This window comes from Alligator mississippiensis, chromosome 4 (genome assembly GCF_030867095.1).
Source record: "Alligator mississippiensis isolate rAllMis1 chromosome 4, rAllMis1, whole genome shotgun sequence".
In the NCBI taxonomy this organism is placed as follows: domain Eukaryota; kingdom Metazoa; phylum Chordata; order Crocodylia; family Alligatoridae; genus Alligator; species Alligator mississippiensis.
This window is the reverse complement of record NC_081827.1, coordinates 207,022,696-207,047,948: the sequence shown is the minus strand read 5'-3', so window position 1 is coordinate 207,047,948 and position 25,253 is coordinate 207,022,696. Positions and strand designations below refer to the sequence as shown.

Genomic DNA, 25,253 nt, shown 5'->3' with positions numbered 1-25,253 from the left:
AGTATAATTAATAATTACTTATCAATTACATAAAATTTAACAAAAACTAAAATGGGAGAATAGTGAAAGGCTGAATTTTTTTGAAAAATTCAACTCCTTACAGATTAAAGATTTCTGCTTTTGAGTGTGTACAATATTTTTATTTTGATTAAATGATAAAGCAGATGCATAAACACCTTAAATGGCCTGATGCCATTACTGCAAACACACACACACACACACACACGCATGCACGCACGCGCGCGCGCACACACACACATACACACACACACGAGTAACTTTACTCATTTGAATAGTACCTATAAGGTCGGGGAACAGGCTCGGTATTTAATGTGTTTGGGTTTTTCTATAAGGAGTCCATCAGCAGTTTCTCAAAAGCCAAGGAGTAATGAATACCTGTTTTGCAGCTACTATGTGCACAGTGGCTGCCCATCTATTATTATTATTCTTCACTAATGCCAATCCATCAAGGGACATATTTTTCATTTGCATTTCATCTAGCAGGATAACATTTCCTGCTAGGAAGTGATATCAGTAATGCATAGACAGATGGCATTGATTCAGTCTAATAGAAAGGAAAGAGATTCTACTAGTAACACTTTAATCTCCAATTAGTTTAAGTTGTTCATCTCTCCCAGGTACACAGAATAATAAAATTTATTTTAAACCAACATGGCAATAGTCACAGGTGCAAGAATCTGTGTTTTGCAATAAAAAACCAAAATCTCCTTTAATATAGAGGAAAAACCCCAGGACAGATGCATGGATGAGTAAGAGTTTATTTTGGTTTACTTTCCTAGCTTATGCCCGTACACTAGTGATCATTTATAAGGCCACAGTCCCTCTTCATAGCAGTATGGGTATGTGAAATGAGATCGCCTTGTTTCAAATATGGTGGCTCATGTGTCAAAGGTCTGCAGCTGCTGTCACTTTTCTCTTTTAGCTTCAGTGGAAAACCAGCTTAAGCTCGGAACCATACACTGGTCATATCAATGCATGCATACAACTATTGGCATCAGTAACTATATGTTCTTATTAAGGGCAATATACAGCTCTAAGGGTTTAACAGTAGGGAAATCAAACCATGTTTCAGTTTGTTGCCTGTTTAGTGCAGAATGCAATATGAAATGCTCAGGGAACTTTACCAGATGACTTCAGCCCACTGGATTAATAGAACTTTGTCACTTTGGGATTTGTCCACGGTGTCACGATCATTATTTAAGCAGCTGTTCCTAACTATAGCTGGCCTGTCATAGGTGGGGAATGATGGTGGAGGAGGGGTATTGTCAGATGCCAATTACCAAGATTTATCACACAAGAAGCACAAAACAACTGATAAAAGCAGGGCATAAAGCTGATTGAACTCCATTTTTGTTACCAGGAAAGTTTGAGAAAAACAATTAAAAATCTTGTCAGACATTTCAGGAAGAAATTTAACGTGAAAAACTATCCAACCTTCCTTTTTTTCATTCTTACCTCAAGCCCTTTGTAGCACTGGTAATTGAAATAGGCAGTGAATGTGGGTGGCAGAAAAGAGATTTCCAAAGGGACAGAGAGAATAGAAAGAAAAGAAAAGTAAAGCCAGCTGGGAAGTATAAGAGAAAAAAATGGTCAGGTTTTTAGCAATGGGGTGTGTAGGGGGCTAAGAGCTGTCCACTCCTACTGACTTCACTGAGAGCTGAGGGTGCTCAGCCCAAACTTTTCAGTATCTTTTCTGTAAGTGTATGAAAGGATAGGGAGGGTAGAGACTAAGTTCAAGGTGTATTGCCATTAGGATACAGAATATTTACAAGCATTCACTGATGGTTTGTAAACTTGCTCGTGAATGAGACAGATTAAACTGTGAAAAGAATTCTACCATTTTTATTTTTATGTATAATATCTTAGCATAGGGCTAAATTGTTGGGTTACCGCAAGACCTGGGTAAGGGGCAGCACAGGGCTGCATTGTTCTAGAAGCAGACAAGGGACCATGGGTCTACATTATTGTCACAGATGTGACTGATGTGTGTAACGTAGACAGAACGTAGACAGAACTAACTGTAAATTGTCTACCTTATGTACTAGTACCTGCTTTTGAGAAAGTAAATTAGCCTGCTCTGAGCCCCATGCTGCCTTGGCTATGCTGTTACTAGTGGCAGGGGTAATGAGTTTAAAACTACTGTGGTTTCTGCACTACACAGTCAGTTCTCTTGCCACAGTGTAGTCATACCCTCAAGAAATATATCAGGCCCTGGTTCCCTCTTGCTTAGAAGGGAAGTAATTGCCTATACCTGGCATATCTTACTTCCTACCTTTGAATTAGCTGGAGGAACAAGACAGAGCTCTGCATATTCCTTTTCTCTGTACCCACCTTGAATAGAGAGAAAGGAGAAGCAAAGTGCAAGGCAGTCAAGGCGCTGCCCTACAGCTACAGGACTACGAGTCCAAGCCTGGTTCCAGACTTGCGCTAAAGGCTGCATCTAGTCCAACATACATATCTTTGTGCTTGCTTAAGATGCAAGGGTTGCCCAGTGAAATGCTTCCACCATCATTCCCTTGTATGTTATTGTCCTAACCATGCTTGTCTCGTGCTGCTCTGAGAAAGTAGTAATGACCCTGCATGGGCTGTTTTCCTTCCAGGGCAGAGACTGGTGAGCTAGGCCAGAGGCAAAATAAAGATGCTCAAAGGCCTTTTAGAGGTATTCTTCATGCAGTATAATGTGTTAAAGAACACACATTCACTTTTTAATTTTTGTAAGCCCTTAAAAAGAAAAAAAATGTCACTGTTTTGTCATTCAAGACCATTTTACATCTGGCTGTATACATCTGAGCATATAATAAATTTGTTACTAGCAGATCACAGACTACTAACTCATTATATCCGATTTGGATATGGTGTTTTTAAATACCAGTGAGGCCCCAATCCAGCAAGCGCGTATGCATGTACTTGACTCATGCTCCGAATTGTGACGAGTGTTGAGCATATGCATACATGTTTACAGTAGGGGCGAAAAGTATTGCTCATAAAACATTATGGATTTAAACCTGAAATTTGGTGTTGTTGACTGGTGATCTGCAAATGATTAAACTACCTGGTTGCTATTTGCTTACTGCTTGATAGGCACTTACAACTGCTTCTTGCTACTGAAATGCAGAGTAAAATATTTATTTGCTTAGATCTGGTAGATGGTTTATTATGCATTATTTGATACATGTGTGCTTCCTTTTTAGAATAACATCAGACTTATTTTTGATATTTACTGAACATAAATAAAAAGTATTATTAGTAGTATTTTAAATTATTCTGAAATAAGAAGAAAAGTATTTACTTTCTTGAACTAATTTACTGCCATAGATTTACTCGAGTTTGATGTAGCTTTAATTTAAAATGTTTTATGAAGAAAAGTGGCAGTCAATTAACACATATGCAGGAACAATTATCTAAGTGTTTGTTTAAGAAACATCATCTGTGCTAAGTTATAATAGATATAGAACCTAATTAAAGAAATGTCATCAAAGGGGCAATTTAGTATTATTTTACTTATATTAAATTCAATATTCAATTAGTGGGGGTGACCGGCGTTAACCCAGTCAGTCAGGATAACTTTCTGAATTTAAAATAAAATAAATATCCATAATTTATACTCTAAGAAGATAACTTGCAATTATTTTTCAGGGATTTTACACAGCAAGAGTGGGGGCACAGGGCTTGTTATAAATTCACTGCCACTGATTTCATCTAGGTTTTGGGAGCTAAAATCATGGGAGTAGTTCCTGTCTTACTCATGCTCTCTCTCCTGAAGAAATTCAAAGAGTAACTAAATATAATTCTACTTAAGAGACATCACTGCAAACTCCTAGAAACACAGTATTGTGATTGGAGGTCCACCTTGTCCAATATGCTGTCTCAAACCTGTTGAGTCTTAGCCGGTGAACTGGTTGGAAAATGTATACTTTTTGTGTTCATACAATCTTGAATTTTCAGTGAAATACTGAGACCTGAAATATTCTCATTCATGTTATTGCAACTAGCAGGAGTTGTAACATATGTACTACAATGTAACAATTTTCTTCTACAGAATGAGCTCCCTGTTCATCTCCTTCTTCTCTTGTCAGTGTATCATGACAATTGCATAGCTGGGTTGTATCATAGAAAACTGAAGTCCAGCTGGAGAGTCTATCCATAGAGGGAAATGAGGGCCTGAGGCATTTAAACAACAATTCCCATGACACTATAGCAGTAATTCCAATTCAAAATATTTATGTTCGAAATATTTAGTTTTTCAGCAATTGACTTCTACTCCATTGCACTAGTTGCTGCTTAAACATACATCCAAATGAAGGACCTTGTCCCAAAGCTCGTATGCTCTTTAGCTGGGTGCTCAGAACTGAAAATATCACAGCAGTATTTAAAGTGACATATGTATTGTTTTTAAAGCTATGAATTAACTGTGACCTACCATGTAAATTTACTGTGTTGACTTAAAGAAAAGTGACCTAAAAAGGAAGACTAAAATGTACATTTTATTTTTTATAACATAGAATAAAACTTTAAATATTTCTGTTAAATATAAAAGATGGAAGTTATAGTCAATATCTAAGACCTGTCTACCCTGAAAGATCCTATGGTGACTGGAGAATTGGTAAGACTACGGCTCTTTGTAAGATAGACTGCAAGACTTAAAGCAAAGGGACCTTATTCACACCGTTAAACCACCCCTTTATTTATTATTTATATTGGTTTGATTTTCTGTTTAACTTCTGTGCCAAATGAACATTTAGTTGAAAGGATTCTCTATTAAGGTGTAAAACCTCTTACAGTTTCAAATGTTCACAACACACATCTGAGGGCTCCAGAATTCCTTTAGGAAAACCAGGGGACCAGATTTGATATTCTGATTTCTAAAGTAAAAACTTACTAAATATTTTTTAGCAAAACCCTTTCTAGCCAACTTAGACTTCAGACAAAGCAAAAACCATAGATAATGTCATTTAAAAATTCATTTGCACATCACATTTGAACTCCTATGATAAACTAAAAATTATTTTTGACAACATTGCAGCTATGTGACAAAAGTATGACTTTTCTTTGAAGATTTTCTTTAGATACCTACAAACCCATGTAACTGAACTGAACCAGATTTAGATAAAAGCTATGTTGAAGCTTCAGAACCAGAAAAGTGTATCTGCTCCATTTCCACCTCTCTTTTTTGTGAAAAGCACATTACTGTCAGTTCAAGTCTTGATGTAGACTTGAACTACAGAGACATAAGACTGTATATTTTTACTACTGGTAAGTGGATCAAAGACTGCTGCTGAGATGAAAATCATCATCACTACATTTGTGTGAGGCATCTCTATGGACTAACAACTAGTAACATATACTATAGCACACAACAACTTTTAGAAATTTAATCTGTTTTTCCCCCCTATCAAACCTCATTTATCTCTTCTTTAGTTGTGCAGTACTGGAAGTTGTGTGACAGCTCCTCTTCATATTTATCTGCTTTGGTGCTCCAGTTAATACTGTCATTCTCAAGTGTAGCCAGCTCCTGCTGTAGGTTCTTTACAGAAACATTAAGGCGGCACTAAAATGAAAGCAAGCAAGACAAACAAAGAAAAGGAAATTAATTTTGAGCTTCATTTATGTCCTATACAATATTGCCAACGTATAACTTCTAAGATACTGCATATTGTTTAAAATATGTAATACTCCATGCCTTATCATAGGTTTAATCAATTTAAAATACAATTTTCTCTAAGAAAGAATGTTTATTTGATCACAGGTAAAAGTAACCATTAGAACTGGATTAAGGCATTACTCCTAATTTACAATCAGGGGATACATATAGCTACTACACTGACAGCTACTGTCAGGAGAGGGAACTATGGCTCAGGGCCCTTCTAGACATTCAGGTAAAACTTAGATAGGATCCAATGCACAATCCACAGAATTGTGCCTCCTGCAATGCCACATGTCCATGGCAAGAGGCATGATTGTGGGTTCCAGCATTTACCTTCACACCTTATCACACCTATCATACCTTATTGCTGGTGTACGGGGAGCCAAGGATCAGAATCCCAGACTTACGCTGCCCCAACTCCCACTGCTGTGAGCCCCACAGCTGACAAAACTTCCATCTGTAGCCGTGCCCCATGGGCTGCTGTGGATGGGATTCCCACCAGCTGACAAGTCTCCCACCCATGGCAGCCCAAGGGATGGTGCTATGGCCAGCAGTCCCCACAGTGCATGGTGCACCCCTGCAGTGTGGAGTCTCTATCAACTGACAGTCAGGTGATGGGGCTCCTAGTCATGGGGGCATAGCTATGCTACACATGCAAATAGGAGGGGCAGTCAGCCAAATCCAACCAATCACGTAGGTTCTTAACCTGCGTACAGGACCTTCACCTAATATAGGAGGTATATGGTCCCACTAGGGGGAATGCCTTACTGGACCTGGTGTTGGCCACAGGGGATGACCTTGTAGGTGAGCTGATCCGTGGTCACTTTGGGGACAGTGACCATCAATTAATAGAATTCACCGTATGGTGTAAGGTGGGTAAGATACCTAGTAGGGTGGAAGTGCTTGACTTTAGGAAGGCTAACTTCAGGGTGCTCAGGAGTTTAGTCAATGACACACTGCAGGATAGGAGTATTGGAGAGATGGGAGTCCAGGAAGGGTGGTCATTCCTAAAGGAAAAGGTCCTTAGGGCGCAGAGGGAAACTATAACTTTGTGAGGGAAAGGGGGCAAAACGGCCAAAAACCTCCTTGGCTAAACAGAGAAATCCAGGGAAGCCTAAGGGCAAAAAAAGAGGCATATAGGCAGTGGACAGGGGGAAGCTACCAAGGAGGAGTACACCTACTTGGCCTGCACTTGCAGGGAGGCAGTTAGAAGGGACAAAGCAACCATGGAGCTGAGGCTCGCAATGAAAATTAAAGACAACAAAATGTAATTTTTTAGGTATGTAGGGACTAAAAGAAAGGTGCACGGCAGCATAGGACCCCAATGAATAAATAGGAGCAGTTAGTGACAGACAGGGGGAACAAAGCTGAGCTCTTCAATGTTTGCCTCAGCGTTCCTGAATAAGGGTCAAGACAAGTCCCCAAATAGGTTCTTAGATGGGCATCAGAGGGACACCAGTCCACCAACTATTGATGTTGACTTGGTGCAGAGTCACTTGGATGGACTGGATGTGTTTAAGTCAGCAGACCCAGATGAGCTACATCCCAGGGTACTGGAGGAAATGGCCGGTGTCATAGCAGAACCACTGACACAGATGTTTGAGCACTTATGGTGTGTAGGTCAGGTCCCAGAGGATTGGAAAAGGGCCAGTGTAGTCCCTATTTTCAAGAAGGGGAGGAAGGTGGATCTGAGTAATTATAGGCCAGTTAGTCTCACCTCTATCCTTGGAAAAGTCTTTGAAAAAACTATTAAGGATCATATTTGTGGGAATCTGGTGGGAAAAATAATGTAGCAGGGCCACCAGCATGGGTTCATAGGAGGTAGATCATGCCTGACTAATCTTGTCTCTTTTTATGAGCAGGGCGCAAAATGCTTAGATGCAGGAGTAGAGGTGGATGTCATTTTCTTGGACTTCAGGAAGGCCTTTGATATGGTATCTCACTCCATTCTCATAAATAAATTAAGAGGCTGTGACTTAGATGTTTACACAGTCTGGTGGGTGGCAACCTGGCTTGGGCTTTGCACCCAGAGAGTGGTGGTGGACAGGTAGGTATCAACCTGGAATGATGTGGGCAGTGGGGTCCCACAGGGCTCAGTCCTTGGACCTGTACTCTTCAATGTCTTCATCAGCGACTTGGATGTGGGCGTGAGGTGTACTCTGTCTAAGTTTGTGGATGACACAAAATTGTAGGGTGAAGTGAATGCGCCAGAGGGTAGGGAATGATTGCAGGTGGACCTGGAGAGGTTGGAAGAGTGGGCTGAACACAATAGAATGCTGTTTAACAAGGACAAATGCAGAGTGCTGCACCTAGGGCGTAAAAATATCCAGCACATCTACTGGCTGGGGAATGACCCTTTCAGCAGTACAGAAGTGGAAAAGGATCTCAGAGTCATAGTGGATTCCAAGATGAACATGAGTTGTCAGTGTGACGAAATCATCAGCAAAGCTAACCACACTTTATCATTCAATAGCAGATACATGACAAATAGAACCAAAGAGGTGATACTTCCCCTCTATGCAGCATTAGTCAGACCACAGCTGGAGTACTGCATCCAGTTTTGGGCGCTGTACTTTAAAAAGGATGTGGATAACATAAAGAGGGTCCAGAGAAGGGACACTCGTATGGTTAAGGGTTTGCAGGCCAAGCCCTATAAGAAGAGACTGAGGGACCTGGACCTCTTCAGCCTCCGAAAGAGAAGGCTGAGAGGTGATCTTGTGGCCGCCTACAAAATCATCAGGGGAGGCAGCAAGGAATTGGAGATGCTCTGTTCATTAGGGAACCTCTTGGGGTAACAAGGAACAATGGTCACAAACTGACAGAGAGCAGATTTAGGCTAGACATCAGGAAGAACTTCACGGTAAGGGTGGCCAGAATCTGAAACAGGCTTCCAAGGGAGGTGGTGCTCTCCTCTACCTTGGGGATCTTTAAGAGAAGGCTGGATAGGCATCTGGCTGGGGTCATCTGACCCTAGCACTCTTTCCTGCCCAGGGCAGAGGGTTGGACTCAATGATCTGTTGAGGTTCCTTCTGACCCTAGTATCTATGTAAAGCGGGACAGAAACCAGCTATAAAGTTAGTAAACATCTTCCAGCTCTAACTTTATAGCTGGATAGACCTTTGTATGATGTGATAGTTAATTTGCACATGTAGCCAGTGTAAATTAATTGTGCAATTAACCAAGTAATTGTATAATATGTGTAGAAAGGACTTAAGAGTCAGACTTCGTTCCCTTGTGCCCTTTACAATTTCTTCATCCTGGGCAATTAATGTGTTACTGGCCCCTGCCATAGGAGATTACTTCCTCACCTCTTCTGCATTCCCCTCCCCTCTAGGTGCATCTACATGTGATGTTATGTTGCTATAGTAGCGATGTAGCAGCATGCTCCCCATTATAGTGAGCTGCTATGGTGAAGTACTTGCTAAAAATAACCATGCACTATGCACACGGCACAGTATGGGCAGTTACTGTGCTGTGCTTTAGTAGTTCCAAAAGGAAGTACTAGAGCATGGTGCATTAACAATGTCTCCATAGGGCAACATGTAGGCACACCCTCTAGGTAGAGGAGTGGTCTTCCCATATAGACTAGTCTCCTGGGGTGTATGTAGATGAAATGGAGACCCCAAATTGAAGCGGTGGGTTTTAAAAAAACACCGCTTCAATTTAGGGTTGATTAAATCCCCGTGTCATGCACACACCCTGCTGACTTACCTACCTCTCCAGCAGGGAGGGGGTGGCAAGCTGCTGGTGGATGGAGCGGTTCCTGGGCTGTAGGGGGGTGGGGATTGGTGCTTCTCTCTGTGGCAACCATGCCCCGCCTCCCCCCAGGTGGTACCTGCCCACAGGCACCAGACTCGGGTGGTCCCGGGGGGCACTGCAGCCATGGAGGGAAGCACAGGTCCCCGCATAGCTCAGGTAGGCAGGCAGCTCGGGGGGGGGGGGGGGATTGGAGATCAGGCTCATCGCTTTTCTTGGGTGGAGACTGCCTTTCCAGGTTGCTGCAGGGCTTCCTGCAGAGCCCCTGACCTGCATGGAGCCTAGTGCTGCACTCCATGGCTATAGGGGCAGCAAACTAAAACTCCTCAAAGGAGTTTTAGTTTGCTGTGCCCCAAGTCATTTAAGGCGCATTACGCCGCCGAATTTCCTACAGCAACTAGATTAATGAGCAATATGCCGCCGAGGCGTGCAAACACTGACACCATTAAAGTGGTACAAAAGCATTTAGGCCCACCTTGAAGTGTCATGTACACATGGCTCTCATTTCATCTACACATGACCCGTGGTCTCATTCACAGACTAATGAGGCAGACAGCCTGTGCTAGGAAGCAAAGGAGCGCTTTATACTCCCTTTCCTCTCCTGCAAATGTATACAGGATAAATGACATGCTTGTCCTGAATAAATAATTCTGTCCTAAAAAATATCCCTGCTATGGTACAAATCAGATTCTGGGGGAAGCCCAGACTCTACTAGTAAGATTACATTTTTATTATACTTTCCCTTGTATGCTTACCACCATTTGATTTATAAAAAATGTATGTGCAATGCAACCTGAAAAAAGCATTAGGAGTCTAAAACCTATGTGCAACTGTCAGGAAACCAGCTAGTAGGACCTGACTTTTACAAAGAGTGTTAGGGAGGAAAAGGTAGCCTTTTCCCTTTGGTGCTCATGTTTCTGTATTTTTCCTCCTATTTGGACTCAGTTTTCTCATTTTCAAAATATGGTTGCATTAACAAAAGATCTAATTTTAAACTAATAGCAAAGTTGCAGATAAAATAAATGTGTATTTCCGGTGCCACAATAGTTTATAATGTTAATATGACCCATCAACAGTATATGTCAACATTGTTTTCGTGTGATGAGCAACAAAATCTGCAGACTGATCAGATTTAATAAAGTAAACAAAAGTGTGAAAAGACTTAACCATTTTGCTTACTGTTTTTTTCTGCCTTCCTTTAGATTGTAGTTTTTTTAATACTTTACTGTGTTGTATGCACATCACAGATGTTAGTTGGATATGCTCTTTGAATTCAGGATATGATGAAGTTTAGATATACAAATGTATCCCAAATTTTAAAGATCATTCTGATGTTACTTACAGGTTTTTGTACTGCAGATAAGATATCCACTCCAAGGGTAAGTGCCAGCTTGTACAGATGTCTGATATGTGCATGTTTCTCCAGAGTATTAGTAAGGTGGAGCTTAGCTTGATGTGCATCACCAGGGACTTCATTTGTTTCAGGAATCTCAAGTTCTCCTGATTTTATGAGACAGTCCATCTGGAAAATTAGCAAGTATTTGAGATAATTCCTTAAATGAAATTATACCCTTTCATTTTTCACCATCATATGTTAATATAAACCACATAGGGATGAGTCTGAAGCACAGAATTTGGATTTAGGTCCAGACTATGAACTCCTCTAATTTTAGAGGGTTTAAGATCCAGTGTTTTAGTTTATGTCCATAAGTAGATATATGTCATTAGTCTGTGGCAAAAGAAAGATGATAGGTAGTACCAAAAATGGACAAATGATGAATTCTGGGAGGAAGAAAGTTATATTTATGGTAAAGATTATTATACTCACTTTTTCTTTAACATGATGGAATTTGACTGTCTTGTTCAAAATATCATCATATTCTGTCATCATGTCCTTTATCTTTTGATGAAGATGAATAAGTTCACTTACTTTCTCAGAATTTTCTTGCCCAGGAACTCCTTTTAGGCTCAGCAGTTCTGATAACTTCACCATGTATTCAACCTCAGCACTCAGTTGCTAAAAAAACCCCCAGACACTCAAGTTTACTTAGATTTAAAGGAAATATCTTACATTTAATAAAATACAAACGTACATAAGGGATGGGCAGGGTGATTTGGAAAAGCAAGTAAGTGCCACTATGAGATGCTCACCTTATCTTTGAACTGAGACATTTTGGCATGAACCAAAATCTCAAATCCATGAGATCCTATAGTTTGGAAAGCTTTGGCTCGGATCTGGACTTTCAGTGGAGGACATTCTAGCAGTTTGTTTCCCATATTCTCATGTCTTTAGGTATGTTGGGATTATAATGGATTCGCAAATTTGAGGGAACTAAATACAATGGAAAAGGATCTTGCTGTGGCATTTACATTCCTTTCTCAGTTTCAGTCAGATATTATTGGATACAAGCTAATTCTCAGGTGAATGCCATCTTGGATCTGGATGATTTCTAGGTTTAGAGGGGATCAATAGAGTCACTGTACCAGGACTCAACTTCTGGTGGCTGGAAGGCAGGACAATTTAGGAATTAAGTCAGCAGTGAATGAATGAAGAGAATAGGACATACAGAGATTGGGCGCACACCTTGCTGGGGTTATTTGACTCCAGCAGTCTTTCCTGCCCAGAGCAAGGGGGCTGGACTGAATAATCTCATGCAGTCCCTTCCAGACTTAAACTTCTGTGAATCTGTGCATCTGGAATCAGGTATACAATACAGAGAAGGCAAGAAACTCACTAAAGCACCCCAGTCTGTGATCAGCTATACAGCTCCTATATACAGAGCTAGGCAGTTTTTTCTGTTCTTGCACACTAGGCTAGCCTTTCTTCTGTACAGTCAGCCTTTCCCTGTGCAGATAGTATCGTATGAGACATTTTGAGGAGTTTAGACTACACAGAAAGCAGTGGCAGTGTGTGTGCCCATTCACACAACTCCACATACAGCATAAAATAGAACGTCATGAATTTGCAGACATAAACAGTGTGTGCAGTCCAACTGAAGTCAACATAAGCAATAAGCCTGTATGATCAAAGCCTTTTTCTACTTGAATACCATAAATGTAGTAGTGTTGGAGTACTGTTGTAGACATGATGATTTAGAAAGTGTACAAGAGGCAAGGATATTATGTTATCTTTTAGTGGACCAGGTATATATTTCGGAGAGCTATTGGACAAACTTTTGGGCATCAAGTGCCTTTCCTCAGGTCTAAGAAATGTTTGTCCAGCATCTCAGCCAACTGCATAGTTGATGCAATAAGAGAAATCACAAAAAATCCTTCCCTCCCATAAACACAATCCATTTTCTCACCTGAAACTCTGGTTTCATTTGGTTAATTTTTTTTTGTAGATCCAAAAGAATGTGAAGGTTACTTCCAAGGTCGACAGTTGTGGCTGGTTTGAGTGCCTCTTGAAGAATTTTTGAACTGTGGGTAGTCTAAAGGATACAAAGAAGCAACAACCAAATATGTTTATCTGCTTTAATTACATTTTGAATTAAAAGCTAGTATTTCACAAGTACATTTTAAGAAATATGAGTTGCATCACTGGGATCCCATAAAATGATATTGTATTTATCAAATAAATAGGGTTATTCACATTGAACTTTCACCTGTCTTATTTGCTTAAATCCTCTGCTCTTTAAAAAGGTCACAGAAAGTTATAAAGCAGGAATAGATGTCTTTTTCAGTGATTCTCAGCCAGGTTGCCATGAGATCCTTATAAGAGTTCTTCAGTGGTGTTGTTCAATATTAGCACTTGTACGTGTGCAAACACCTATACATGATTCCCAAGATAAACCCAGAGATTTCAAATAGGAATCCATAGTATCAAAAACATTCTGACCTGTTGTGGTCTGAGTTCTTTGCAACAGAAGTATCACTCTATTTTCTTTTCTGTAGTCAAAAATCAAGTGAAAGCTAAGAGCTGGCATTTTGGAGGAGTGTTTAATGAGGTATGTCTTGATTCTAACATCTATATGTCAGGGTATGTCCAACTGCACAATGCAATGCAGTTGGTTGAAATTATTTGGTATCAACAAAATATTGAAAAATTTCTTATAGCACTACCAAGAAATGATATGAGGACTATTGAAGAGATGAAGTATAGAGTTATGCCAACCACAGGACAATCTTTCTCTCTCACATGATCTATTATTAGTTGAAGAGAAAACTAATAAATTATTATTATTATTCAGACTAATAATAATGCAGAAATGTTTAGCACTAGGCCTGTGTGAAGCAGCTAATATTTGCTTTGGATTTGGATTTGGCCAATTTGGGGAACAGCGATTTGATTTGTTGATTTAAATAAGCGTCCCAAATCGCTTTGGGCAAATCTGATTCGGAGATTCAGCTGCTGCCGAAGCTCTGAATCAGCCAGGCCCATCCCCCCCAGCCTGACAATGGCTGCCCCACCCACCCCAGCTCCCGGCACTTGTTAAAAAAAAGCCCCAACTTTAAGAAAAAAACCCCCCAAAACACAAAAAATCCTGCCAGTGGGGGGCAATCTCTACTTTCCCCCATTGCCCCATGCCGTGTGAGGGGCTCTGCAGGAGCCCCCCAAAGCCCCAAGGCCACTGCAGGAGCGGTGAGTCCCAGGGCTTTTCTAATTTTTTTTTATTCTTAAAAGACCAGAGGCCTGGAAGGACAGCCAATGGGGGGGGGGGCTTGGGAGTGGAGGGTGTCAGGGGGCTCATGCAGAGTTCCCCATGCAGCATGGGGCAGTGGGGATTGCTCCTCACCTGGCATCACCCAGTGAGCCCCGGGGCTTTTTTTTTTAAGGGCTGGGAGCTGGGGCGGCTGGGGCAGCCATGCGGGGGGGGGCTGGGGGAGCAGGCAGGGGATAGGGGCTGGCAGGGTTCCCCCATGGTCCCCTCACCCAGCTCCCCTTTCCCTGCCCCTAGTGCTTACCAGCTCAGAGTTGGCTGTAGCTCCCTGCTGCAGCCACTGGGGACGGTCGAAATCATCAAAGCTCTCCGAATCTTTTCTGAAGATTCAGAGAGTTTTGAATCTATTTATCCCACTGAATTGGGCTGAATGTCCTCTGAATTGAATCACCACCCAAAGCTTCACACAGCCCTATTTAGCACCACTCTTTCATCAATCACGTTTCACTTACTTTTTTAAACTGCTCTTTAAGTTTCCAGCTCTGTTGTTTGATGGACTTAACTTGATTTATTTGAAGCTTCCAGGTTGTCCAAATTTCTGTCAGGTCTTCCTTTACTTTATTCAGATTATTAAGAGCCTCTTTAGTTACTCCCACAACATTGCCTGACTTTAATATGAGGTTCTCATTTACCTGATAAATAAAATATTAATGTAACTTCTATTTTTTTCAGAATAATTCTGCCCCTTCTCCCACCCCTCACTTGCAACATTTTTACAAGAATACCCAAAAAACCCAAAACAACAACTCCCCCCCCCCCCCCAAAAAAAAAGATTAGGAGTTTTTCATCAATAAAGTTTCACAGAAACTTTTAAGCATTTTATATTAGCAAGTGACTAAATAAGCAGAAACAATCCAGAAAGCACAGAACCCAGGTGTCCCACCTGTAAGCTGAGTGCTTTTCCTATTAAGTTATAGTCATGATCCCTTGAGCTCATTCTTTTCCTCTTGTATTCTTGGTTTTGGAGTGACCCGGATTCAAAAGGAGGAGTAAAGGGTGCAACTATTCTATGGTTATGCCATAATGCCTGGTGATTAGGGCACTCACTTGGGAAGTAGGGGATATGGGTTTAACTGTCCTTAGGCTGAAGAGCCCTCAGGGTTCCCACTTTGCAGGTGGGTATTTTTAGCCCTATACAATAGTTTTTATATGAAAAGTACACAGCGGATCAACCACTATCAACACCAGGTATGTTCTGAATGAATATTTCTGTGGCTGCTGTGCTTTGTATCGAAGTCATTGCTGTAGATGTGTTATTTGTGCTTATATCTGGATTACATTAGAGTTTATGTGGGTGCTGGGTGTCCAGCTTGCTCAAACTGGTTTGCTTCTCAGCATATGTGGACAGCAAGGGACAGACATTCAAAAAGCCTAAACCTGAATTGATTTGATCTTTGCAGGTTAGTCTAACCTGGCTAGGCTAAATCAGTTTTGTAACCAGACAGACATCCCAGAAATGCAGGCACGTGCTTGCAGTGGCTCAGGCTAGAAGCTGGGGGGTGCTAGAACAGCTCTCCCTTCCTTGCATAGTTTTGAGCTCATGGGAGTGTGGCCAGGCTCTGGCAGGAGCTCTGATTTGCCCAGCATGGAATTGATAACAGTATTTATCATCCAATTAAGAAAACAACAGAGGAACATTACTAGCATTTATTGATTCTACCTGTTGATTCAGCACAGACTGTAGCCAGCATGTGGTCTGCTAGCTAATACACAGACACCTCCTCAGCAAGGCAGAAGGGAGGGGGGAATTCCTGATTAGCAGGGAGTGGTGAGGGGAGGGTGGAACCAGCCTGCAGTCTCTGGAGCTCCAGCCAGGGAGCAGAGGGGAAGGACCAACCCTGTTGTGGAGCAGAGAGCCCTGCCCAGCCCAGAGAGCATGCCAGGATGCTGGGGGTATCTGGGTTACTTTAAACCAGCAATGGGTCTGGGACAGACATTGCATAAACTGGTTTGAGCCAAATCAGTTAAGTCTGATACTACATTCAACCAGGTTTATCTCAAACCAGTTTCAGCCATTCTCAAACTGGTTTATCTGCACTGAACATCTGTTCTGTTACAGGTTTAAACCAGTTTCTGATCATTTAAACTGGTTTCTATGTAATGTCTGTCCCTACCCAAAGTTTACATGCATAGGAAACTTTGCAGTCTGGCATATAGGCAACTGATTAGTTTTGTGGTTGCTGGAGCAAGAGTATTTTGGATTACTTTTTGCAATGTAGGGGCTTAAAGTCCACCTAAGGTAGGTGCCTAATTTACCAGCTCAGATTTTCCCCTTGGAACAAAGACCTGAATCAATACTGTGCTGTTTGCCTTGGGGTGTCATGACATTATGATAAAGCTAAAGAAGACTTCCCTGTTGGAATGATTTTCTAATGGCAAATACAGTTTCTACAATATCAAAATGTCTGTCCAGATTTCTTGATCCAATTAAATATTTTATTTTGGGCCACTTTAACCTGAATCTAGATACATTTTTTTAATTGACCTAAGATATTTCATTTTCAGTCAGTTAAAAAAAATAGCATGGAACTATTTTTTGTATCCTATGAACCAAGCTCAGTGGAAAACCACTTTATCTAAGTAGACACACAGGTTAGTGAACCTGGTCTGCATGGAAGCTTTTCTCAGGTCATATGGGACAATGAAAGGGCAACAAAAAACTACAAAGTAATGCGTTAGGGAACGCAGTTTAACATTTACCAGACTTGAAAGGAAGCTTTCCAGATCAGTTCAACAAAATGAAATTAATGCATTCCATTTTGAGAATGTCAAAATGTTTTCTTTTATTTTTAAAGTTAAAATGAAATGTTTTCAGTTTTCCAAATAAATTTTTGGGGAATTTCCATTGTCCAAATTTTGTTTTTAATTCAAATTGTGTCCCATTCCATCACTAAAACTAATGATGACATTGCCGTTTGCTGAATTAATTTATTTCTAATAGTGTTCTGTTTTTTCCATCTTGACAAACACTAGAAATGCCATGCCTTGGACAGGCTGCTTGAGATGTGATCAGAATCCAGAGTTTTAATCTTAATTTGTCACTGGTTATTGTAGTATAGTGTCTAATTGAAGGTATTATTGTGAGTTCAACAAATAATCCTGGCTAAGGTGATAACTTCATTTCTCACCATATTTACTAAATTAAGGAAACCATGACCCATATTCTCAGTGGAAAGAATCTTCTTTACAACCGTCTGCCATTGAGTTTCAGCTGTCTCCATTACAGTCTTGTTTTCCATTTCATTGTCTGTGTGTAGAGCATCAGATTTAAAGAATTCCTTCAGTCTTTCAGCATCATCATTTACCTATGGAAATACACAAGAGTCAGTTTAAATGCCTCAAATTGCAAAAAGTAAATTACTGAAATCCAGATACAGTGGTAGATTGGAGTAAAACAGTAATAAATCTCTTCCATGTTTTAAATACACCTTCCTCTCCAAAACCTGAACTATAATAAAACAAGCAGAAGTGGGTTAAATAACCTTGAAACCTATTTGAACTGCTGGGGAATAGGTTAGGGACTGAGGGTGGAAGTTATGCAGCACACAGCAATACATTTTTAAATTGTTAACAATTTCTTCAATTTCTCTGAGATCTTATTACATTATATCAATATTATAATGCACTTTGCAGCATTTAATGTGAAGTAGCTCAAATCAGCATTTGTCAAACAGAACACCACAAATTATAGACATAAAAAATTAAAAGAAGTCAAACATTAGGACATAGACAATTAGATGTGATCTAGTTTTCAAGCTGTCTTCAGTAGTAACAATAAATAACTGTGATAGCCAAATTTATCTAAAAGATTCATTTTAACCTTTGTTCTTACTTAGATTAAAACACACAAGAAAAATATTGGTTAATACTAGGGCTATGCGAAGCTTTGGGTGCTGATTTGATTCAGAGGAGTTTTGACCTCATTTAGTGGCTGAATCTCCAAATTCAAATTGAATCAGGGGACCAATTTAAAGATATGAGTTGATTTGAAGCTCTCTGAATTGATTTGGAAAAGATTCAGAGAGCTTCAGTGATTCAGGCAGTCCCCCCTGGCTGCAGCATGGAGCAGGACCTGGACTCCATGCTGGTAAGTGGGGGGAGGGGAGAGGAGGGGACCATGGGGGATCCCTGCCAGGCCCCATCCCCTGTCTGCTCCCCCAGTCTCCCTAAGCACCCCCCAACCCCTGCCCACTCTCCCAGCCCTCCCTACCTGGTCCTAGCTCCTGGTTGTTTAAAAAAAAAGCCCCTACTCACTGGGTGCTGCCAGGCGGGGGGGCAATCCCTGCTGTCCCCCACTGCCCCATGCTGTGTGGAGGGCTCTGCTACAAGCTCCCCAATGCTTGCCTGTTCTCCCAGCCCCCACATGGTTGCCCCACCCCTCCAAGCTCTTGGCCCTTTAAAAAAAAAGAAACCCCTGACTCACCAGCTCCTGTGGGCTTGTGGAGGCTTGTGGAAGAGCACCCCTCCCTATGCAGTGTGGGGCAGCAGGGATCGCTCCGCACTGGGCAGAAGCTGGTGAGTCTGGGTTGTTTGTTTTTTTTAAAGGGCCAGGAGCTAAGGCAGGAGGGGCAGCCATGGGGCGGGGGTGCTGGGACAGCAGGCAGGGGTACAGGGGCTTGTGACAAAGTCCTCCCACATGGTGTGGGGCAGTGAAAGGCAGCAGGGATCGCCCCCCGCCTGGCAGCAGCTGGTGAGACCTGGAAGCTGGGGTGGGCGGGGCTGGGAGAGCAGGTGGGGGATGGGCCTGTGTGATTTGGAGATTCTGATTCGGCAGCAGCCAAATCTCTGAATCAGATTTGGTGGAATCGATGTGGGACAGTGATTCGAATTACCAAATCAAATCACTGTCCCCCTGAATCAGCCGAATCCGAAGTGAATACTAGCCGCTTCACATAGGCCTAGTTAATACTATTGAGGTAGTTAAACAAGCAAACAAAGCAAAAGAAATTCTATTATTGATTCACATTGATTAATAAAAGTGTTTTTAAAATTTAGGAATTGATTTTTGCTTCTGTTAGGGCTGGCTTACACTTGATATTGACACTCATTTAACTCAATTAATAGAAACAACAGTTAGTTAAATTGGAATTGGCCTCTTTGGTGAACGCAGTTATTATAACAATATAAAAAAGTTTGTGTCCATACTGAAACAAACTACGCTGATGTGAACACTTTTGCATTGATATCCACTGCAGGGGTTGAACTGGTTTAATCATACTGATTTCTCAACTGGTGTATTTAAAATAGTCTAATCACTGCACAGAGACTAGTCCTTAACTGCTATAAATTCTCTGATCTATTTTTCTATTGTATTCTATTCTATTCTAGTACTGAATCAAGCAAGGACTTCTTCTGAGGGAAATTAACTCCTTCAGAATAGACTGCAGTGTAAGAAGGTCTATACACCTGCCATATTTTAGCAATTCTAGAGGCTGTTTTAAGCTAGACAAAAATCCTCATTTTCTTTTGAAGCTAAAGAATGAGGTCTGGGAAGTAAGGAGCTAATATATACCTCCTTGGCAGACTTTAAAAATGCCACATAAGCTTTTAGAATGTCTAGTTTTGAGCTGATATTTTTGCTAAGTGTTTTCAGTTCTTCATTTAGAAGTTCAGCTTTGTTAGAAAAAGTTGCCATCTCTTCAGGTTCAAATTCATCCCCTTCCTTAATGATTCTCACAGCTGCTTCCAGCTGATGTGATGTTTCCTACAATGGCATAAGCATAGAACACAGTTTAGCACACTGAAAAGGACTTGTGAAAAAAAATCACATCTCATGTTAATTTCCGACTGGCTCCTTCAGTTTACTTCACCCACCCAGACAGTGAAAGAACAACTCTAAATGTTCATCAGTTAGCCACCATTCCATAGGAACATTTTAAAACCAAATACAAAGGTTGAATATCCCAATCACATCTAGTAATTTTAAATAGGAAAAACATAAGCTTGAATATTTAAAATAAGTGCATAGAAAGACAAGATTCTTTGGGTAGATGTGATATCTTTTATTAGACCAACTAAATAGTTGGAAAAATTGTTCTTTGCAAACTTTTGGGCACAAACACTCTTCTTCAGGCATAGGAAGAGTCTGTTGTTGTTTTGTGTGCTCTGCTGGGTAGAACAGAAGCCAATAAGCAAATTGCAGGTCTGTGAAAATGCAAATGCATGGCAGTTCATTCTGGTATGCAGTTGCTGTTTGGTTTCTCCTACATATTTTCCATCAGGGCATTTGGTGCACTGGATGAGATATATTACATTTCTGGAGGTGCAGGCATAAGATCCAGGAATGGTGATGGTTGCATTGTGGGGTGTGGTTATTGTGGGAGTGGTGGAGATGTGTTGGCAGGCTTTACATTTCTTGTCCTTGCATGGTCTGGATACATTCAGTGTGCTTTGGGCCATAGGAATTTTGCTTCCAGTGATGAATTTGGTGAGGTTTGGTGCTTGCTTAAAGGCTGGAATGAGTGGTTCTAGAAAGATCTTTTTAAGAACTGAGTCTTTTACTAGTATGGGTTGAAATTGTTTGAGGATTTTCCATATAGGTTCCAGGGAAGGATGGTATGTAATAACTAATGGTGTGCCATTCATGGGGATTTTCTTTTTGTACTGCAGCAATTCCTCACCTGGTATCCAGGTGGCTCTTTCTAAAGTACAATTCATCTCTCTGGATACATGTCCTTGTTGGGTGAAAGCCCTTTTGAGAGTTGTGAGGTGACAATTGCAGGTATTCTTCTTGGTGCAAATTCGGTGGTATTGGAGGGCTTGGCTGTATATTATAGCTTTCTTGGTGTGTTTAGGGTGATTGCTGGTTCCATGTAGGGGAACAGAGTGCCCCTGCTGTGAGGCCCCACTCCCTGCCAAAGCTTGTTGGATGGGGTCGGGAGGGTGGGGGGGGGGGCAGGATGGGGTTGCTGCAGGGCTGTGCAGCAGCTTGGCTGTCACTGACTCAGGTTAGAGCCAGTCAAGGGGATGGGGCCAGCCTGGCACTCAGGCTACAGCAGCCCTGTGCAATACTGCCTGGGATGGGGGTGTTCATACTTTAAGTTAACCCTTGATGGGATCTGGCACAGGTGTTTGATAAAGCACTCTAACAAAAATGCTTTAGATTAATTCATGTCCATCCAGGGTTAACTAAGAGCAGGATCCACCATTTTTAAAGCACTTTATGTGTTATGAATGGTTGGTCTGTTATAGCTGTAAAGTGCTTTCTGTGCATTTAAAGCACACTAAGTGTAACGCCTATACCCACTCCAAGATAACAGATTCATTCAGAATCTCATTTGTGAGCTCTGCAGTTTTCACTCCAACTTCATGCAAGTATAATTCTTGTAGTTGTACCTATACTTTCAACCAGGCCTTAAAAAAAATCTGAGAATCCTTCCCTTAGATGTTGGGTTGATATTTTAAGGATCTTAGTGAATAAATGGCCCAAAAGGACATAAACAGCAACATTTTTGGTTTTCAACTGCACTTAAAAATAGTAATGAAAAAAATTCAGCCCTAGTTACAAGCCTAATGCTGCTGTAGTGAAATTTAGAAGAATTCAAGGTTTCTACTGAATGTCAGAAGTTTGGCAACCAGGATAAATAATTTCAAGAGACAACACAGAAGTTTTTGCTTTGGGGTTTTTCAAATTAGTTCCTGACCCCAACATTTTCATCATTTTTTTCACACTTTAAAAATGTTAACGTGATTTTATGGAATGATCACTAGGGGTGTGCAAAGCAGGCCCTATTCAATTCAGATTTGGATTCGGCCCAAATCAGGGACAGTGATTTGATTTGTTGAATCACTCCCTGATTTCATTTGGCCAAATCCGAATCTGAAGATTTGATGCTGATTCAGAGAATCAGCAATTTGGACATAAACAGAGCTTTAAATGTTTTTTCTATATAGCTTGAGGTACCAGCACAGCTTGTGAACACTGAGATGCTGGGGTGCACGGAGCATCCCACAGGAGCACAGGGGGGCCCTCCATGTGCTTGGCGGTGAACCTGGAAGTGGACCAGAAGTACTTCTGGTCCACTTCTGGGTCCACTGCGGAGCCCCTTGCAGCCCCCTGGCTTAGTGATTGGCTGTGGGGGGACCCTGGGTGTCCCTCCCAGACCCAGGAGACATCAGCCACTGAGCTGGGGGGCCGCAGGGGGGGCTCCTGGTGGGCTCCCCATTGGACTTGGAAGTGGACCGGAGTACTTCTGGTCCATTTCTGGGGCTGCTGCCAAGTGCACTGAGGAGCCCCCATGCTTCTGTGGGACACTTCATGCACCCCAGCATCGCAGCACTCACAAACCGCCTGCTACCTAGAGGTATGTAGAAAAAAACATTTAAAGCTGTGTCTATATCCGAATCGCCAAGTCTTTCCCAATCTCTCCAAATCAATTCAGAGGGTTCCATTTCAATTCAGAGAGATTAAAGGGTCCTATGATTCGATTTGGATTCAGAGATTTGGCCACTGAATCAGGCCAAATCTCCACCAAATCAAATCAGGGACCATAGCTTCACACAGCCCTAATGATCACCCTATATATCTAAAGTCATCAATCAAAACTGTATATGTTAGGAGGGCATAAGAATACAACATAAGAAAAGAGCTTATATGCATCTACTTCTGGTTCCAGAGACCTAACCCAGCTTTAAATACTTCAGTCAATCTCTTGGATTCATACAGCATGACATACTTATCTTTGATAATCAGCCAAGAGTGCAAATTATATATCATGTGAAATTCCACAGGAAGAATGGTAAGGTGACTATGATCTGCAGTCTAAGCCGCTCACATTGGTTTAAAAAAAATTCACAACAGGCAAAAGAAATTTCCAAGTCAGAATAGTGTCACACAAGTGAGGAAGAAATGTCAGCAAAAATGACCACGTGCTCTTTTGCTACAAATAATGGGCAAGCTGCTATTAATTTTGCATTCTTGCTGAGTGATCTTCAGAGTTACTTGTAGGTAAACTATGTTTTCAGTGCTACTGCCCAAATGAAATTGATAAATTATAGAACTGATTACAAGAAAACAACAAGAAAAGGAACTCTAAAAAAGTAATGAAGTTCTAAGAGCAGTGCTGAGAGTGGAAGTAGCTTCAAATAGAATATGCACAGCTGCGCTGTCGAAGGGCTTCCCAGGCATGTAATATGCACCTATATTAATATTTCCACAGGCTAAGGGAAGTATAAATTGGCTTTAATATACCTCTGTACCCTCCTGATCCTGTGGGTGCTCCTGGGGCTGGGAAAGGTCTATTGTGTAACTTGAATAGCCAAGTTACAAGAGTCTCCCTGGGATATGCCAATAGCAAGGCAGCCTTTTGGCTTTCTCCACTGTTTCTGCACCTCAGAAATGCTCCCCCATCCAGAAGTGAAACTTTTAAGCTATCAAGCTCTTTGTGTCCATATAAAGAAGCTGGAGCAGGACTGAGAATCTCATCCCAGGTACTGTTCATGTCTTTCAACACCACAAAACTCAATAAGCCATGTATCAGTACTCATACACATCAAAAGCATTGTGTTGTAGAGGTATTAAAATCATATGACAATGTTTAGACCCTGAAACAGGATAGGGTGATTTAAAAAAATGAAAAATGGACACACCAAAACTATAAGAACCACCTGCTTGCAATCTTCATTATGTTATTGTTGATGGACAAGTATTTTTAATAAATAGGCAGACTTATTTCCTTCCAAGGAAATGTGACAATCCTTCTCTAAACCTCTCAGCATTTGGAAATTCCTATAGTGTGCACCGTGTCTAAAAATACTAACATTAATACCAAATGAAAGGGTGTTTTACCTTAGCTTGATTAGCCAGCTCTAGGTGTTTGTTCAAAATTCTCTCTGATTCAGACAAACAAGACCCAGGATCCATACCAATGGTAAGTATAGGACTGATTTTTTTAATTGACATTGATACCTTTAATTAAAAATATAATATAATCATTAATTTATATCATCAAGAGCTATGAAAACACAAATCTTCATAGTTTAGCTAAGTTTGGCAGATTTCAAATTTTGACAGATAATATTGATGTTTATTTTTAATAATTTATTTTGATTTTTATGTATTTACATTTTCAGGAATGTGCAAAATTAGGGCTGTGGGGAGCAGACAATTTAACTGCCCATTGCGACAAATTTAACTACTGTAGGACTGCCACCATTTGAGTAGCAAAGCTGCTATCAGTCCCAGTTCTGCTCGCCCATGGCTCCCTTATCTTCTTTGTCACTTCCTCTTCCTTTGTTCCTAGTCCCCTGGGTTTGGTGGGAGTTGCAGTCTAAATTACAGTCAGCATGGTTCTGTAGGATTGTTCACCCTGTTGTTAGACACTCCATCAGCCATCATTTTTCTTATGTCCCCTTTCTATACATTTTGATTATTAATGACGGAAGTATCTTTTCAGTGGTCTGTGAGTGTGAGGTGAAATCAATGTTTATTAGCATTTACCAGTAAAAAACAAATCCTGTCACACCTACATATAGCCAGGGGAGATATTTAGAAGTTGTCATGTAAGTATTTGGGTTTCTATTTTCTAATCCTTAATATAATGCAATGGAATTAAGAAATTTAGGGAATGCAAAAATTAAAATGAAAAATATCTAAGTTGCTTTTCTTTCTCTCCCTTGTAATTATTTCAGCATTTGTATCACAAAGGACAATTATTGTGTTTTAATCTAGAATTTATGACTTTGAAATCAATGCTTCATTAAAAAAAAAGAAAGTATAGACAAATTTTTGTTTTAGAAAAAGAAAACTTTTTGGTTGGCACTTTTCTGCCAATCAAAATGTTTTATTTTATGCAGAGATGTATATATAACTTCCCTCAGTGACAATGGGAGTTAAATATATACAATGATAATACAATAGGTCATGAAGAGCAGCTGTAGACAACTCCAGATATGATATACATAGCCATTAATAACGATGCAAATTTACGAATACCATACATTTCAAGAAGAAATTTCAGGCTTTGTGTGCACCAAATGAAACTCAATGCCAACTGTATTTAGAACCAGATCCTTCAGCAGGCTGTGCATGACTGGAAGATTGCATAGGGAAGTGTTTTTTCTCCTTTTTTTTAAAGCAAGATGGGAACCCTGGTTCAAATTTTCCAAAAAAACCTAGCGGTGGGTGTCAGGAATGGAATATCCAAAAAGAAGACAACCAGGCTCAGAGGCCA

General features: G+C 40.8%; 1 protein-coding gene across 1 annotated transcript in view; it reads right to left on the bottom strand.

Annotated features, from left to right (window-relative positions):
- Positions 1–25,253, bottom strand: part of CCDC141 (coiled-coil domain containing 141) — a 178,219-nt gene that overhangs the window by 27,808 nt on the left and 125,158 nt on the right. The window contains exons 10-17 of the mRNA XM_059727244.1: positions 23,870–23,989; positions 19,595–19,786; positions 17,211–17,387; positions 14,535–14,714; positions 12,727–12,852; positions 11,250–11,438; positions 10,764–10,943; positions 5,420–5,569 (exon numbers count right to left, since the gene is read on the bottom strand). Of these exons, the coding sequence (XP_059583227.1) occupies positions 5,420–5,569; positions 10,764–10,943; positions 11,250–11,438; positions 12,727–12,852; positions 14,535–14,714; positions 17,211–17,387; positions 19,595–19,786; positions 23,870–23,989 (1,314 nt within the window). The remainder of the gene's footprint in view (positions 1–5,419; positions 5,570–10,763; positions 10,944–11,249; positions 11,439–12,726; positions 12,853–14,534; positions 14,715–17,210; positions 17,388–19,594; positions 19,787–23,869; positions 23,990–25,253) is intronic.